The sequence below is a fragment of the Haemorhous mexicanus genome, chromosome 14 (assembly GCF_027477595.1).
Source record: "Haemorhous mexicanus isolate bHaeMex1 chromosome 14, bHaeMex1.pri, whole genome shotgun sequence".
Lineage (NCBI taxonomy): Eukaryota > Metazoa > Chordata > Aves > Passeriformes > Fringillidae > Haemorhous > Haemorhous mexicanus.
The window spans coordinates 10,970,940-10,989,774 of record NC_082354.1 but is presented as its reverse complement, the minus strand read 5'-3'; the positions used below and the strand labels follow the sequence as shown (position 1 = coordinate 10,989,774).

Sequence of the window (18,835 nt, the reverse complement as noted above, 5' to 3'; positions counted from 1 at the left end):
GTAAAACAGCTCTTACCCCTTGAAGGAAACTGAGAGGTAGGAGGTCAAAAATTAGTGATCTAGTTTCATGTTATTAGATTTCCCCTAATCAAGGCAGCAGCAAATATACTGCATTAATAGAGCACCAACTGTGTAGAACAAATGGATTATGATTTTTTTAATGGTGTTGCTATAAATACTTTGTCCCTACCTAGATTTGCCATTGGAAGTGAAGTATGACATCTTTGCACATGTAAAGAAAGTACATAACCATATCTGCATAAGCTTTTAACTTTATGTGACTGATTAGGAATATGGGGACTTTCAAAAAAGTTTTGGTTCTTTCTTTTTGAAAGTTAAGACAGATGAGTGTGTTCCAGATGCTGAATTGGAGGGGGTTTCAAACCTATGGTTATATTGTTGCTAGCTGGACTTTAATCAAACTGGGGGCATTTATATATCCTTATGAATTAAAGATGTGGCTTGTTCCAGGGGATAAAACTGATAAGAAAGAAATGGGCTAAAAATGTGACACTCCATTAAATTATCTGACCTCGAATATCTGGGAGTTAAGAGAAACATTTCCACTGGGTTGTAGTCAGGACATGGCTTAGGAAAGGAAAAAGCATATTTTGTTTTTATTCAGTGACTGTCCCCTGTTTCTAGGAAATGCAGCATGTTATCTAGAATTCACTCATTTCTTGCCATTTATTAGTTTTTCTTTTTTTTCACTCAGTATTTGCTCAGTAGTTTTTCAGTTAAAGTATGTACACGTTATCATAGAATATAGAAGTCAGGTTTTCTTTGCTGAAATTTTTGTAAAAACAGAGGAGATTTTGTAGAAGTTATGAAATAGAATGCCCTAAAGTCTGCCAGGTTTATTCTATTGTCTCTTAGGAATTTTAGGTGAAAATATTTCAGGAAGAATAGTAAAGAAAGTGTTTCAACAACACAAGAAGGAAAGTATTTTATGAAGTATTTATGTAAAAAAACTAATTAAATGAAACAAATCAGAATTGTATTTCACTTTAAAGTTTGCAATACAATATCCGGGCAGGGCAAAACCCCTTCATATTTGGTGAGAAACTCTCTAAGGTAGGAAAATAATTCAGAGAGGTCAGAGATTTCTGCCTGCTTTGTCTGTCAAACAAGAGCAGGAAATTGAAGTCTAACACCTACATTTAGCAGCACAGAATGATGTGCCTTCTACAGACCACAGGGCTGGCTCTGTTTCCTCACCTGGCCCCAGTGTGGTCCCTGAGGGTCCCATTGCCACTGGATTGCCCCAGACCAGTGGGCTGGGGTCTTCCTGGAGGGCTGGAGTCTCTCAGGGCAGGTCATTGCAACCTGGCACTTGAAATAGTTCCTGAGCACATTCATTCCTCTGAATGCCAAGCCCTGATGGTTTTTTTTGGACAACTCTGAACGTGCTTATGAATAGTTCATAGTAAAAGCTTCCACGGAGAATATAAAAAGCAATTAAATCTTAATGGCCTGATGTTTACATTTTTTGAACTACAGGTTGGAAAGCCTGAGTGCAAATTGTTCTGACACAGCTAATGTTTTTGCTGTGAGGGGATTTGTGATAAGCACTGGGCAAAAAAAATGTATCTAAACAATCTAGTCTCTCATTTTTCCATACACATTTTCTTTGTACCTCTAGAAGTGGGGCTTTTCAGTGGTATTTTAGTGACAGTTCCCTCAGCAAAATGCCTGTCAGTACCTGCAGATTTAAGGTCCCAGGGAGAGGGCAACGTGGGCTCACCCAGGCAGGGAGTCAGGATGAAAATGCCGTCCCCAAACACCATCAGGGTACTTAGACACCATCCTCATGCCAGCCATGAGGACTACATACAAATAAAACAGGACTCAAATACTCAAAGTACTTTACAGTTGCTTTTAAGGAGCCAATTCTGCAGAGGCAGCAGCCTCAGGGGAGGTTTCCACCCAGGCTGGGACTTGGGACCCACCTACACAGACCTGCTACCAGCCTTTCATGGGTATGTTATGCCAAGTCAAGCAATAGGTTCTAGCTCCAAATAAAACTTCCCCTTTCACATGAAGGAGGATGACATTTTTGGTGCTTTTAGCTTTTTCTGCTCCCTTCTGGCCTTTGCTATCTCAAATTTTGTTACCCACAGGCCAAGAGATACATCAAGGGAGGCAAAGGTGAGGCTTCCCTTTCAGCTTTGAAGACTGTGTGTCTTTGTGCCTGACACAGTTTGATTTATCTTAAAATATAGTAGTAAGCCACCACACAATCATAGAATATCCTGAGCTGGAAGGGGCCCACAAAGATCATTAAGTCCAATTTCTGGCTTTGGAAGGGATGACCCCAAAAATCACACCATGTGTTTGAGAGTGTGTTCCAAATGCTTCTTGAACTCTGACAGGTTTGTATCCCATGCACTTTTCCTCATCTTGTCCTTCTGGCTCACCTTGCCTCTGACGTGGAGGGCTCAGCCGTGCCTGGGACAAGGCTTCCCAGCCAGCAGGGCTGCCAAGGCATGCCAGCCAAGGGGAAGGGCTTCCTGCAGGCCCTTGCACAAGTGTGCTGGCTCTCAGAGGGGACCCATCTGGTACAGACTGAAAGCAGTGACCCAGAGTCATGTGGATCCTCTGCATCACCCAGACTTCATCTGCTTAGCTTCTAACCTTTGAAAAACCCTCAACTGCCTCAGGGAATGGCCTTAAATACATAGAGCTGTGACAGTGATACAAGGAGTAAGAGTCTCTTGTGGCATGTAAATGTTGTTGTCTTGGCCAGCTCAATTTCCTTTGCTCTTTTCTCTCAATGTATTTGAGTCTGCAATCAATAGGGAAATTAAAAGGACGTGGGTTTAGTCCACCCACAGACTTTCACTGCCCTGCCTGGGGATGCCAGATCTGCAGTGTTCTGCTAATCTGTGCTCGAATGATGGGTAGTCCTTGCCTAAAGACTGCTGCTCTCCAAAAAACCCCACATTTCCTGTTGTCAGTCAAGGGAAGTTTCACTGGCTCATGCTCTCATTAGAAGCAGGGCAGCTCTGCTGTTGATTTCAATCAGAATGGGATTGGAACTACTGTCGTCTTAGTATCTGTGTAGGTTATGAGCAGATGGTATTGCCTGACACTGAGTCCAATCAAGGTTTCTGGCTTGGGCTGAAGCAAAATAACTCTACTGCAGTCTTCCATCAGTGAGGAAAGATAACATTTAACGAGGGCATTTTTCAGGATCTGCCAGAAAAATAAAAGAAATTTAAGACACATGGCTATTTTAATGTGCATAAGCCCCACATGCATGTGTATGTGTATACATGAACACATCAGTTCTGGGTTTTTTGGTTTTGGGTTTTTTGTACAGAAACATATTTTTTCTTATTGCTGAAGTCTGTGATGTAGGCCAGAAAAGCAAGCTGTGCCCAAAATACTAAGGCAAAACTTTCCAAGAACTATTAGTATAACCAGAATATGTTTGTGTTTTTTCCCTTATTGAGACTGTGTTTGGTTTGGTGACAGCCTGCTGTGTGAAGCAAGCATGCTATGAGGGCCACAGTTAGTGTGGTATCTACATAAAATACTCAGTGCAAGTATGTGTGTGTATTTCTCCATGCTGAGACCAATAGAATATCACCACAGTAGCTTTTGAAAAACTGATGAAATGAAAAATCCCAGTGCAATGAGGGAATTCCTGCTGGGCTGCACTGAACTGTCAGTTCAAACAGTTAGTTTAAACTTGGTTAATAAACAACCAAAATCTTAACACCTCCCATCCACATATTTTCCCTTTGTGCTATAACAGGTAGACTTATGATTGGAATCTCAAAATATTAGAAACTCTAGCTGGACACAGAAAAGTGCACAGAGCACATTTTTTTTTGCCATGAGCAATGTTTGGTTTCAGAGGAAGCGGTTTGTGCATCACCACAAATTGATAGTATGGGATGATGAGGTGAGAATCATCATAACAGAAACCTGGATTATACCATAAACTGCTCCCATTGGGATCAACTGGTACATTCTAAATCTGTAGTTATGAACCTTCAGCACAGTGTCATTTGCCTCACCCCACAGCTGGGTACTGGGGAGGAGAGACTTCATTATAGGCTAGAAGTTCCTAACAGGAAAGCAAGTCAGGATGTGCTGCCAGGGCGGCAGAGACTCCTCTGCTCCTTGTGTGCATCGTTGGCACCAAGAGAAATGTCTGGGCACTGTTGAAATAGATACCAGGTAAAATAAAAATATACAGAAGGACTGCAAAACCAGCTTTGCCCTGTCAATTTTCAGAGTGCACCAAAGCTTATTAGATAAAACCAAAACAAAATACTTGAGAGGTGACTTGACTCCAGGGAATAAACACACAGGGGAAAAAATAGTGGGTGTCAAAGAGCTTTCTGACTTAGCTCTGAAAAGCGTAATGAGATCCAGTGGACGGAGTCTGGAGCCAGACACATTCAAATTGGAAACATGACCTACATTTTTAATGGTGAGTGTGCTTAGCCATTGGAACAAAGTACTCACAAAGTGGTGGATTCTCTCCTCTTGATGGCCTCAAATCAAGACTAGGTGCCTTACTGGGAGATAAGCTTTAGTCAAAAATAGTTATGCTTTAGTCAAACACATGTTACAGGGCTCGATATAGAGGTAATTGGGAAAATGTAATGGTCTGTGGCATCCAGGAGGTCAGTCCAGATGGTATAATGATCCCTTCTGGCCTCAAACTCAATGAATCTCAGAATGAATATAAATGCTATCATCTGGGTCTGCATTTGAAATAATTGCAGGCAGAGATTAGACACGCAATTGCATATGGTTCAGAACTGATAAAAGTTTCCTCCCCTCCAGAAAAAAGGCCCTTATTTATGTCTAATTACATGCTGCTGTTGTAATTCAGGTAAATATCTATTAGAAACTCAGATGCCATGTCAGCAAATCAACTTTAACTTCTGTGTGTGTGGTGTGGAGATCTAGTTTCTAAAGCTGAATATTCAACTGCAGACTTGCTCGCACAGGAATGTATCCAGGAAGAGCTCCTGTTTGGACTTCTGCTTCACCCTGAGAGTACCCTGATGTGATTTAGCCCTGTCAACTTTGAAGGTGGTTTAGCTAAATCATAAAGACATGGAGGTTCTGGGCTTCAAAGCAGCTGGGTGCCTAATGCTGATGAGTGCCTGCACATGGCTGAATTTTACGGGAAAGAGTTGTTGAAAGAGTAATAGCAATAGCAAAAACTGAAAAGGTTCAAGTTTCTCTGAGTAAATTTTCTTATGCTGATATTATCACAAACATCATCTCTACTTGGCAATGCACATGCACCTGCAAAATAGCCCGCTCTTGCATTGCTTCTGCAGAAAGAAGATATAAGAAATATTAACTGGCAAAAGAAACCGCATTAAAACAAAGATGACTTTTAATATGAATTTCACCTATATTATGCAGCTTTCAATTTTAGTGTTATCTCACTCACAAAGCATTCAAAACAACTGCGCAGGTAAGCAGTGAGGCTACGCAGAGGAAATAATATTGCTAAAGTTCAGTGAAATGTCGTCATTTATGGTATTGTGTGCATTTACCTGTGCTCAGACGACAAATGTTGATGAGTTTCATTCATAAAGGTCCATAACCTTTTGCATTCTCAGTTTCTCTCCACAATGAGTTCTGATTGATGGCACCAAACACCTAATTTCCAGGTGATGAGAAAGTTTATTTTTTCAAGTTCTCAGCAGCATAGGGAAATTCTTACAATAGCTAATGTGCACCTTGAAAACTGAATATTCTGAGGCAATGAGGTTTTTACCTAGGCTATAAATTTAATTTAAAGGGGCAAAAGCCTGGATCTGCAACCACTCTCACAACTACCATGCTTACCATTAAACCATGTCCTCAAGTTCCATGTCCACACATTTTTTGAACACTTCCAGGGATGGTGACTCCACCACTTCCCTGGGCAGTCTGTTCCAGTGCTTTACCATCCTTTCCAAGTAAAAAACTTCTCCTAATATCTAATTTAGTTCTCCCCTGGTGCAGCTTGAGGCCATTCCTCTCATTCTGTCACTTGTTACTAGGAGAAGAGACTGACCCTCACCTTCCATGACCCTCCTTTTGGGGAGCTGTAAGAGAGCAAGAGGGCCCCCTCTTTTTCTCCAGTCTAAACACAGGTTGACCTTTCTCAATATGAACAATGTGTGTGTCCCAGAATAGAAAGCTGGAATCCACACCAAACTCCATTTATTATAACCAGCTTCCATTTCTGCCCCCTTTTTCCCAAGCAGCACACATAGAATATGATGACTAACATGGAGGCTGTATAAATACATGCTTATCACTGAATTTTAAGCCACAAATTCTTTGTATTCTCCTTCTGCATTGATGACCAGAACCTTGCAGCTAATTACACATTTGCTAATTGTAGCCTGCTTCTCTCAACCTCTTTCATTTCAGCTCAAAAAGGAAACATGATAATGGTGACTCAGCAGATACTCTAAAATAACCAATGTTTTGCTGAATCTCAGCATTATTTTCTTATGTGAATAGAGAATATCTGCAGATACTATTCTATACTATTCTGAATATTTTTTCAGATGACACTAAAAATGAAAGTGACATGGAATAGTGAAAATCATATTTAAAGTTAGCTGTGTTTTAATGTGGCATTTTACCAATTAGATATTATGTCAAAAACTTTACAAAAGCTCCTGATTTTGAAGGTGCTTTTTCCGTACTTCTACAGGAATGGCATTTATGGTAACACTGTTGTATCAGCAAAACTACCAGTGCAGGTACTTTGCTTTTTGTCTTGCTTTATAGCCCTTTATACAAGGCCTTCCTATAACAGTGCTGCAGTAGCATTAATTTCATAGAGGTCTCAAAGGTCATTCTTATTTTCAGTCAAATAACAATAACTGAGAATTTTAATGATGCTCTTGCATTAGTGTTATAATATTCAGAATTATTATAAAATTCAACAATGTATGAAAATGTCATTGCTAGGGATGAATGAAGCAGCTCCTCTGAAAATGAAAATCAGCCCAAATCTTTCAAAAGGTGTTAAAAAAACTTCAGGTAATTTCATTTTCTCTCTCCCTTCTGCCACTTCTCAGGTACTTCTACAAGTTCCGGCGCCTGAAATATCATCATAATTGATTTTTCTAGACAAAGGAAGTGCTTACAGTTAATTATCCAAACTTAAGTACAGCATTTGGTACAGTGCCATGTGGGAAATTATTACCTACAAGGGGAAGTAAAGACAGAAATCAAAAAGTGAATAAGAATGTGAGGGTAGGAGGAGATCAGTACTGAGGGAAGGCAGTAAGGCTTCTCAAACATCAGTCTTGGGCCTAGTAATATTTAACATTTTTAATTAATGATGATCCCATAAAAAAATAAGTGTGTGCTAATGGAATTTACCAGTGGCATAAGGGAGGCAGGCACTGTCACTGCAAAGACAAATAACACCCTCATTTAGGAAGAACTGAGTGACCTTCAGAGTAGGATAAATTAGACAAAATTCAGAAGGGTTTGACTGCCAGTTCATGCATCTGAGTTTTGTTAATCAGGTTTCTACTATACCTGCATACTCATAGGTAAGAAAATTCCAAGGAAGGGAAAACACAGGCCATACAAATCTGGGTATTTTCGCCAGGGTAATGAAACACCTGTAATGGTGTATGAGACAAGTATTAGAAATCAGCCAGGATGGTGCACACTATTCACAAATTATTTGCTTCAGTTTTGGGAAACTGGAAAAAGATGATTAGGGTGACCATGGAAAGGAGAGCCTGCAGTGCAAAGGAATTTGGCAAAACGAATGCTGAGGGAGGCCTCTATAAATACCACATGGGCATAAGCTCTAGGAAGAGAAAACATCTATTTAAACTGGAGGACAACATTGGCACAAGAACAAATGAGCATAAATTGGTCATGAATAAATTTAGGATAGGAACTGGAAGCAGGTTTCCAAACAACAGAATAGCAATGTTCTGCAATTGCTTTCCAGTGAGAACAGTGGAAACAACAACAACAAATCCCAAGCTACTTTTAAGATGGACTTAAATGAGTTTCTGAAGGGAATTATATGATGTGTTCAGCTAAGATAGCAGAGAAGTGGACTTGATGACCCAAGAGGTCTATGCAGTCCTATCTGTCTGAGCTTGTTTTTCATGACCAAATATTTCAGAGCACTTTTAAGTGCTTCCTTTCTTTCATGTATTTTTTAGATAAATTTTTTAAAGGATTCTGCAGGGATTGCTAGCTGGACTGATTTATGAAATACACAAAACAGTGGTGTCCAAAATATGCTGAATACTCTCCAAACAAAACATGACAAGTGTGCAGTGTCCTACAGGGCAGTGCTTGGGTGCTTAAAGAAATCACCATTTTCTGTGGAAGGTGGTGGGGAAATAATCCCAACAGGAGCAGCATCCCTTTGAGCCTCAATTCTCTCTCATTTCCCTATGTTCCCAACCTGCTCCTCTATTTTGCCTTCTCAGCCCCATGGCAAAGAAGCAGCAGTGTGAAATGGGATGGCAAACAATGCTTTAGATCCACAAGATTAAATGGATGAAACCTGGGCAGTCGGTGTGAGTGTGACTGGATGCCAAACTGCAGTGAAGATGGCTTGTTTGGGGGCATTCCACCAGCCTCACTAGTGTGGTACAGAGCTGTGTTAGCATGTCATGGTTTATTTTTCAGTCCAAGAAGCCCCTATATCCTTTGGTTTAGTTTATCCTGCTTGGTGCTATGGTTTTACAGTTATTAGAAAAGCCTCTGTCTGAATTAAGGTGCAAATGAGACCATATGCCAAGGTCAATAGTATGGGACAGAGACAGAATAAAGACAATACCACCACTCCATGTATCCCAACGATGCTCTGTTGATCCTCTGCAGGTCTTCTTGGTGGTGAAGGTCCCCTGAAAAGCACAGAATCCAATGGAATAATATATGCTCAGGCCAGGTGGGAATGCCCAGGTACCTCACCCAGTGGGGTGGGGGGCAGTTTGGTGGTGTCTTGCAACAGACTCTGGATCTTTTACATCACTTTGTCTCACCTGCAATGCTGTGGTGCAAAGCCTCAGGAAGGAGTCTGGGGAGCACTTTGGGGGGTCTTTGATGGATTATGACACCCCCTCAGCTGCCTCCCACATGGATGTCCCATACACGTGGCCTGTGGGGTTGGGGATTTCACAGCTGGGCCTATTTGTGTAAGGAAGGATGGATGTTCAGTGCCTCTGATCAGAGGTTACGCCACACACAAAAAACATTGTCCCCCCTCCCTCAGTTGTGGGAAGGGCTGTATAAACCTGGCCTCTGTAGGCTGTGGTCTTCCCCATCCCAAACATGGCCAGAGGTAATTCTCAGCACAGATGCTGGGCTTGGATTTCTTGTGGATGCATCCTTCTCCCTCAGCCTGAGATTACTGAACAGTAGTGTCCTCTTTATCTTATCTACGTGGCTTAACTCAGGGTCCAAAGTTCCAATCAGGCATCTTCGGTGGGGGTGGGGGTAGAAGTAGCTTCTTTATACAGTTCTGGCATTGTTGCTTCTTTATACAGTTTTTGCTATAATGGGCAAAACTCCTTCATAACAATGTTTAAGGCATGAACCATTTCAGTCCCTGACAGGTGCCTCAGTGTCACTGTCCCTTGTTCCCAAACACAGCATTTCCATGATTTCTTAATAGCTGCAATTCCCCCTAGTCAGTGGGGCTGTAAAGGGATTTGCATGGAAGCCTGGGGTTGAGATTCAGTATCTGGACTTTTATAGATTCTTAACCAGACTAGCAAAGTTGTGTGTTTACAGCTGTTTTACAGTAATAGATGCTTCTTCATCCAAGTGCTGGAGAATGTAGGTTGGCTGGGTAAGGTGGTGACTCCACATTAGGAGAGGATCCCACAGTGAAAACTTTTATGATTTTTTTTAGTTGAAATCTGATGACTGGGACAATAAAATCTGCAGAATTAAATGATTCTGGCTGGTTTTCCTCTCCAGTTAATTACACACATACTTTTTCTGAAATCAGCTATTAATATTGAGAATAGGTTAAGAAGTGGGAAAGTTAGATGAAATCCCCAAGAGCACAGGTAGTTTGGAAAATGAGAAGAAATAGGCAGCAGCTTTACAGCTTGTTGCTGTCCACATTAATCAGATTTGCAGTAGGCAGCAGCTACTTTATGTGCAAATACTTTAACAACTGGTTTAAAAAACCAAGCAGGATGTCTGAGTCCCCAGGTTCACGTAAAGGGGGTAATGAATGCCTGCATAATGAGATAGAAAGGCCATAAACTCGGTGGTGGGAGTTTTCAGTCTCTCTTCAGCTGAGGTTTCTGCAGCTTTCTCAGCCTCTCAGTGCCAGCCAGGGAGGCAGTCACTTGCCAGGATCTCCCTGTGAGGAAAGAGGCTCTTGGCCTCCAAATGCTGCAGCTTTGCCATCAGAGACTTTGTGCAGTGCCCCATGCATGAGCTGCCCTGTGACTCTCACATCAGAAATTCCCATCCCTCAAAAGGAAAAATTAAGTTAGTTTGAAAAAAATATTTCCAAGGAGAAACTATATTGAAGACCAAAAAGTAAAGACATGCACTGTGAAATGGTTGAGAGAAAACACTTAGATTGATTGAAGATTAAAAAGAGCATCTATTATTTTTGCTATTTTTTAAATTTGATTTCTGTTCCTGAACTGTGTATCTTAAAAGCTATTTTTTCATCTATCCTTAACTTCAACAAGGACACAGCATCTGCGAGCAGCTGGATGAGATTATTTAATTCTGTCCTGTCCTGCTAGTAAACTCAATTTAAAAGCAATCAATCATAACCACAACCCATACTTATTGCTATAATTTACTGACTTCTTGCTCACGTACCCAGGTGTGGGAAGGCGGCTCTTTGAGAGAGGGTGGCAGCCTCATGCCAGGGATGAATTTAGCCCTGAGCTTGCTGCAGCCCCATGGTGGCCATAACTGCAGGGAAACATGCTCAGTTTTTCCATGGGTGGAAATAACTGTGGGGTGGAAATATCTGTGGGGCACATTAAAGCACATTGACAGCTTGTTTGCAAACAGCTGTGCACGTGCATGTGGGGGCATTCAATTGACAAATATATTGAGGAACTGTCTTCAGCCACAGCAGGTGAAGAGAAATGGCTCTTTCAGACATGGCTCAGGATTTTGGATGCCAGGTCATGCCCCACATGAAGGCAGCATCGGCAGCGATGGCATCCAGGAAGATGTGAGCCTTGTAAGTGCCAAGGCTGTTGCCTTGTAATGACCACCCCGACATTAACAGTGATTAAACAGCACCAAAGGCTTTGAGAACAAGCCCTGGTGAGGTGAATCAGCCGGGGCTGTGTCTGTGGGCACTGGAGCAGCTGGTGTGGAGCAGGGGCTGTGCTTGCACCTGCAGCCTGAGGTGAGTGCTCTGGTGGGACAGGGGGGTCAGCTGACCTCCTCTAGTCTCATCCCTGGGGATTTTAAAAACAAGAGGTTTAAAAAAATTCCCTTCTTGGAGTAATAATCCCCTTGGGTTAACAGCAGAAGAGGGGAGTGCCTGGCATAGCCGCTGACAGGCGTGCCCGGGTCCTGCCCTCCCTGTCGCAGCCAGGGCAGCCGCTGCCCCCCCTCCCCCCGCCATCGTGTGCCTGAGTGCCATCCCTGCTGAGCAGGAGCCACATGGCCGAGAGCCGATGTGAAATGACACCTCTGCAGGAGAGCTGTGAGGGTACGAAGATGTTACAGCTTACGTAAAAGGAAGGCAGAAAGGGGCATAGGAAAAAAAACCCACAAAAATGCTGTGTTCGTTCCTCACTCTTCCCTCAGTGCTGTCTCACCCAGTGCAGAGGCTTCAGAAGTGTGAACACATCCTGTTTACATCTGCCACCAAGACGGGAGGCTGAGGGAGCACACGGCTGAGGCACGGGAGAGCAGCTGCAGCGGGACAGGCCCTGGCATGGACACACTGCCCGTCTACCACGGGGCCATCACCCGAGAGGCTGGGGAGAAGCTGCTGCTGGCGGCGGGCACGGACGGCAGCTACCTGCTGCGGGACAGCGAGAGCATCCCGGGGGTCTACTGCCTCTGCGTGCTGTGAGAGCGGGGCCGGGAGCGCGGGGCTGGGAACGAGGGCCAGGGACGCGGGGCTGGCCGGGGCAGCGGGCCGGGAGCGCGGGGCTGGTCGGGCCAGGAGCGGGCCGGGAGTGCGGAGCTGGCTGGGCCAGGAGCGGGCCGGGAGTGCGGAGCTGGCTGGGCCAGGAGCGGGCCGGGAGTGCGGGGCTGGCCGGGCCAGGAGCGAGCCGGGAGTGCGGAGGTGGCTGGGCCAGGAGCGGGCCGGGAGTGCGGAGCTGGCTGGGCCAGGAGCGGGCCGGGAGTGCGGGGCTGGCCGGGGCAGGAGCGGGCCGGGAGTGCGGGGCTGGCCGGGGCAGGAGCGGGCCGGGAGTGCGGGGCTGGCCGGGGCAGGAGCGGGCCGGGAGTGCGGAGCTGGTCGGGCCAGGAGCGGGCCGGGAGTGCGGGCATGGCTGGGCCAGGAGCGGGCCGGGAGCGCAGGGCCGCCAGGGCTGCTCAGGCGGCAGCTGACTGCCGACAGTCCCCTCCGCTATACGGGGTGTCCTCACAACAAAACATGTTGTAGTGTTACCACCTGCTTACGTGAGTGAGGCTTATGGCTCCTTCACCTTGACTTAAGATAGAGGGGTGAAATAAGTGGTGAGAGGTCCCTTGCAAAGCAAAGAGGAGCAGGTTTTGCCTTGCAGAGCCCACGCTTCCCACAGACAAAAGCCATAAAGAGAAATCAGGCTGGCACATGGGAAGGATAAGCAAGGTGCCATGGAGAAATGCCAGGCACCTTGACTCAGGATGGCGTGTACTGCCTCTTTGTGCTGGATGACCTTCTTGCTTTCTGTCTATGTTCTTCTGCTTCCCTAGTGTGCTCATGGGTGTGCTCAGCAGCATCCCCAGTGACCCTGTCATTGGGAAAGGTAACACCGAGTGCTGCCATCCGCAATGTGTTCAGGATGCTTTCAGTCCCACAAGCTTGTGGCTTGTCCCCCAAGGCCACGAGGCTTGGAGCAAAATGCACATGAAATACTGATGGTAACAAACCATCAATAATGTTTCATTAAATAGGGTGAAAAGGAGACATCTGATGGGATGGTCTGTCAGAGAGAGAGCAAAGGTTCCCCTGGGGGAGCTAGGGGACTTTCTATTCATAGGACCTCATTTTAATGAGGAAACTTAATTACCCTACTGTTTGTTGGCAAAATTCTTGGAAGTCCTGGTGACACTGTACTGTTGCATCAGAACAAAGATAACACTTATGCCATACTTTAGTAGGAGAAGGAACACTAGAGGAAACCCTTTTAGGTCCAGCATGAAATCAGCTAACAGAAGGAACTCAGGTACTTGGCAAAAAAACACAAGGGGAAGAAGGGTCCTAAGTCCAGTTTTCTCCAAATCCCTTGAATACGTTTCTGACGATATGTAATTAAGCCATGGGTGAGCATCATTATCTTCCTGTTATAGACCAGTAAATGGAGACATGCAAGATGGTTATAGACAGTCCAAAAATACACAATGCTCTTCTCAGGGAAGGTCTTTGTGGCAGAGGATGTATTTTTTCTTCTCTCATGAAATCAGGTGAACCAAGTTAGGTGTTCCTGCTAACAAATACCTTAACAGCCAGCTGAAAAATGGGAAATAAGAGGCATCTTGAGTTAAATGAAAATGGAAGAGACATAGCAAGAGGTAAGGAGTGCTGACTCCTGTGATGGAAATAGGCAATAAAAGCAGAATCTCTTTAAAATAACTATCAGAGGAAATGGGGATATACCACCCTTACACTCAGAAGTCATTCAGTGCAGGTGAAACACTAAGCCATTAGAGAAAGGGTCAGGAAGAGTGTTACAATGCTGAATAAGACAGAGAATACTAGAATTAGTCCACCATCAGTCTAAATCAGGGTGTAGGTATGTAACAAGGTCTTTCTGTCAGCTGGGATTTTTTGTATATTGGTAGTAATTTATGCTCTTTGAAAGAAATCTCATTAATGAAATAAAATACAGAAAATGAAAATAGGAAGTAATTAAAGGTTTTCTAGCTGTGAAGCTCTGCAATCTTTGGAGGAAAAGATACTTCAGTAAGAAACAGAGCAAATTGTTTCTAAAATGATGAGCCATTCATGTCTCCATGGTATGTTGCATTGAAACATATGTATGATAAACAAAAGGGTGAAAGCAAAAAACCAAAAATTAATGGTGAGTGTTCTGCAGGCTCAGAACATAGATCCTTAATAGTTGTTCTATAAAGGAAATTTGAAGTAGCATCTTGGGTAAATCCAGATAAAATTTAAATGAAAAATGTTGAGTATGAAGTGATACAGAAAGAAAGGTGGTTGAAAAATGGTAGCATTAAGCCTTGGTTCCAATACTTCTTAATAGTCAATTCAAATAATTACGTAAGAAATAGCAGATAGGGTAAACAGCATGTCACACACTAACTGTGGAGACAGTTTTTATACCAGGAAAGTTCCCACACTGAGATAGCATTGACAGTTTGAAGAAATGTGGGCTATAAACTGGAGAAGTGCTTTGACAGGCAAAGTTTGCCAAAGCAGAGCACTTTAGTGGGGAGACTGGAGGAGCAGGAAGGGAAGGCATGAGAGATGGAGGAATGTATTAGGTGGAGAATGCTAAGCCTGGCTTTGGCAAAAGAAGCCAATGGGCATAACCTGTCCAAATTCCAGTCTGAACACCATGGGCAGAGATGGAAGAGGTGACAAACATGTATGTGCAGGGCAGCTCTGGTAAAAACAGGGACGTGTGCGGTTGCTATTTTCACTCTGTAAGAAAAAGAAAATTAAAGAGTAAGTATTTTTCTGCTTTTAAAAATGTTTCATTCTAAATAAATCATGGAAATGATTAGGAATAAGAAAGTCATTTAGCAGTTTACATTATGGCTCAGAATCCATGCCGAAGATCACTATAAGAATATATTGACGTATGAAGATCAGACAAAAGATGAATTTACTAGGAGTAATGAAGTGATCTTTGAAACACAGGAAATAAAGCTGCCATTTGATATACTGCAATAAGTATCAGAGCTAAACAAAATATTTTTCATGTTTCCAATGAAAATTTCTACCAGGAGTGTATATGTTTTATGCTGCCGGTAGTGTTTCTATTGCCCTTAGAAAACAAAAAGAGAAAAATAGTCCAGTTTTCCAAAATCAAGACATGTTCAGTCTGTCTTTTCCCTCTCCCTCCACTTCCCTGGGGAAGTAAAACAAACCAAAACAAAGTCCTGCAGCTTCCTGGTTCTAACCCTTTTTAGGGTTCCTCTTCCCGTCACAGGGGAATTACAAGGCAGAGTTCTGATAAAGAGAAAAGAAATATTTATCAAAAGAGCAGTTAAGCATATATTTGGATGACAGTGGTGTCATCTACTTGAATTCACATTAGTGGTTGCTCTGCACTTCCAGCTCCAGGTACTGTAATTGTCAAGCCCTGTGATTTCACTGCATGGCTTATGCTCAAACAATGTCTCCTTTTCCCAAGAAACTGCATAAATTTGTAATGCCACAATCACCACCACATCCTCCCCCTCGAGCACCTCCAAAAAGCCCTGACATATTTTGGCAGGCTTTGAGCCTCTTAAGGCACACAATGAGGACTGCAGTGTTCGTGGTCAGGCTCATTCACCTTTTGCTTTTCCAATTAAAAAGCAGAGCCCTGACCTTTAAAAAGGAGAAGAGTCAAAGACTTCATGAATCCCTTGTGACTGACGCTGATTTTACAGGGCAAGCATAAAAGAGACAGGTAGTAGCATAAAACCTGACCTATAGAGGTGGGTAACTGCAGCAGGCAGGACCCTGTTGGAGCATTCATCTAGAAAACTCTCTGCTTTCTCTCTTCCTTGTTTCTCCTGAGCTACTGATTTATCTCCCTTGAATGCCGCTTTCCACTTTCTGAAGCTGGGATGTGCACATGGTGTGCCTGAAAACCTTCAAAGTGACAATGAATGTTTTCTTAGTGTGACTGCAGCAAAGCACAAAGGACCCACTTTCAAAAATATTTTAAGACCACAATTAAACTATGCATGGAAGAGTAGGAATGTTTTGATTTGCAATTGTATGCTCTGGAGCTCTTGCAAACAGAGGTGCTGCTTTCAGATTTTGGCAAAGATTTTAATACCAGATGCTCCTGGGTCTTCATTGTATGAATATCATTATTGAATTGATAATACCTGCTTTAAGGATGTTGTGAATATGTCAACAGAGGTACACAATCCTTTCCTGGTAGTTTTTAGAGTTGCACTAAAAAGCAAGATTTTTGCTGTTCATGAGAACTGGTCTAGAAGAAATGCATATGCTTTATAAAACATACACGTTTTACCCATAAACAAGTTAGACACTACACACAGTACACCAGGGCTTTAATATCAAGCCTGATTGTTCCAGGGAGCTTTCTTTACTGGTTTGGTTTCCTCTCTGCTCAATGCCCCGTTTGACATTTTTAGCACACTCAGAAATCCTCTGTGCTCACAGCTCCTAATGAAGTCAATAGGGGACACGGGACACACTAATGGTGACTACTTTGAGGAGCAGCCTCTTCAGCCCTGCCTGAAAAATGTATAAAGAAGATGCCTGAGAGTGCCGAAAGCCCCATGTTCCTTTACAGATATATGAGCACAGATGCAGAAACAAGCAGCTCAGGCCTGAATTGGTAAATATAAAGCATTTGTAGTTTGGGTTTTAAAATTCACATGCTTGAAAATACTGAGAATGTTAGTAGTTGTTTCAGAGCTGTAAGTAAGACAAACACGACATGCTTGTCAAACTGTATGTTCAGGTGATTTGTTTGAAACCAGCCGTTTGTGTACTGTGCTGCATTAAATTTGTGGAGAATAATCAAAAGCTGGAATTGAAAGCTGTTCAGAGCTCTTGAAGCAGCAGTAATGGAAACAGGGATAGGCTGCAGTCCTATCAGATTTTACGTGTACTATTTTTTCTGTCACTGTAACCACGGTGCACAAGTTCAAGGCAACGTGCTGAAACTTTCTGATGAGACAGATACATCAACTGTACAGTACAAAGGTGTAATACAGGATCACAAGCCAGCTTCTGCTTAGCATTTCCTTTGTTTCCTGTGTATTCTTTTTGATAGACATGGCATTTTTTTGTAACACTGCACATAATCATCATCATCATTTAAGACATAATTTGAAACAAAAGAAGAAACCCCTCAGTGTTGCTGTTGCAAATATCACACGCTGTTTTCAGCTTTGAAAAAAGTCTTCTGTAGCACAATGGTAAATTTTACTAACATGAGTATTTCAGGTGCCTGCTAACCAGAGTGAGTGTTGTCTTTGCTGAGCAGAACTTGGCTAATGACCTTCACATATTCCAATGACTTTTCTTGGAAAGATAGACAGCCTGAATCATGGAATTGATGAAACTTAGTGGGAGGCTAAGATATTGGCCTGCCGTAAGGTAATATCCTTCTATTTAGCATCTCAGATTTGAATAAATTCTTACTTTATTTCTGAATTTCAAGAAATTCTTCTTTGAGGTATTGCTTTTGGCTGGAATCTCCTTGTACCAGACTGACACATACCCTGTTCAGAAAGGCTACATACTTGCTCTTTAGGTAAATTAGCAGCATTTCTTCAGATAGAAGTGTTGATGTGTTAAAGATACTGACAATCTTCCACAAAATATCTGCGTAAATTCAGAGCTAGTTCACTAGACTCTAGACTTAACTTTCTCTTTTAAGCTTTTATTAATTTCGGAAGAGAAAATCAAGATAATGCATTTTTTAAATAATTCTGCAGCATTACAGCAAGTTATATGTATTACTCATGTGGTATTGAGGGTAAATTTTTCCCACAAGAAGTGTTGATAAAGGAATCAGTGACAGAAGTGTTCACTCAAGTGCTGCTGTGATTTAAGCTACAGTCACTCTGTTGGGCTTTTCAGATGTTGTAAACACCAGTTTAACCTATTTTATTCACTCTTCCAGACACAGACCTTGTATCTTGCGCATGATCTCAATGTGAAGGCTTTTTCTTCAGCTTGAGTTAGCTGAAGGGTGGTAATTTCTGAGTTGCTGTCCCTAGCTGAGACCTAAATAAGGAGAGAATCGGTCTGTTTGTCAAACAGAAAATACAAATTCTAGAGGAGAGTGAGGAGAAGCTTAAAGGCTCCGAGGCACTGCTGTGTATTCCCTTAAATTCAGGGGTTTTGGCTTTGTGGTAGCCATCTCCCACCTCTGTATCTCCTGTTGTGCCCATGCCATCACCCACATTCCCTATCCAGGGTTGCCCACCAGGAAACTGCCTGAAGTTGTTCCCTCTGGGCATTCAGGAGCTGATCTGCACCTACATCAAACACCTATGGTAGGGCAGAAGTGGCTCCAACCTGAGCTCTCATGCTCATCTGCTCCGTGCCATTGACCCCTGCTCCGGAGTCCCCCTTGAGCTGCCCAGCAGGGCTCCTCTCCAGAGCAGTGTGGTGCTCATCTCTGTAGCATTCAGTGGTTTCTAAGCATTATCTCTGCTTGAGAGATGGAGAGTTTAACTCTGTTTCACAGAAGAGAAAGGTGACACAAGAGCCCCAGGTCTGCAGTACCCTCTAGCTTTGGGTTCCCTGTGTAAGGGCCGTGGGAAGGGATTCTGAGGCTGCCCAATGTTATTCTGCACAACTTGCTGACTTTGCATTGCTGAGATCTGTTTCCTTGTTTCATACAAGTTTGGCTTCCAAAACACCCATCTTCTGCTCCTGGTTGTTTCAGCTTCAGATTTTGTTGTTTCAGATTTTGTGCTTCTCCCAGACCAAGCCTCCTCATACTTTACCTCTGTATATCCCTTTCCTTACTCATTTAGTCTTTCTGTCAGGGAT

The 18,835-nt window shown here is 43.1% G+C and overlaps 1 protein-coding gene across 2 annotated transcripts in view; it reads left to right on the top strand.

Annotated features, from left to right (window-relative positions):
• The window catches only part of SH2D1A (SH2 domain containing 1A), a 37,203-nt gene that overhangs the window by 9,992 nt on the left and 8,376 nt on the right, over positions 1-18,835 (top strand). Inside the window, exons 1-2 of one of the 2 annotated variants that reach the window (XM_059858918.1) lie at positions 11,338-11,359; positions 11,767-12,033. In XM_059858918.1, the coding sequence (XP_059714901.1) occupies positions 11,897-12,033 (137 nt within the window). In that variant the 5' untranslated portion in view covers positions 11,338-11,359; positions 11,767-11,896. Of the gene's footprint in view, positions 1-11,337; positions 11,360-11,766; positions 12,034-18,835 lie in introns of those variants that run through there. The other variant, XM_059858919.1, reaches the window with a different exon arrangement.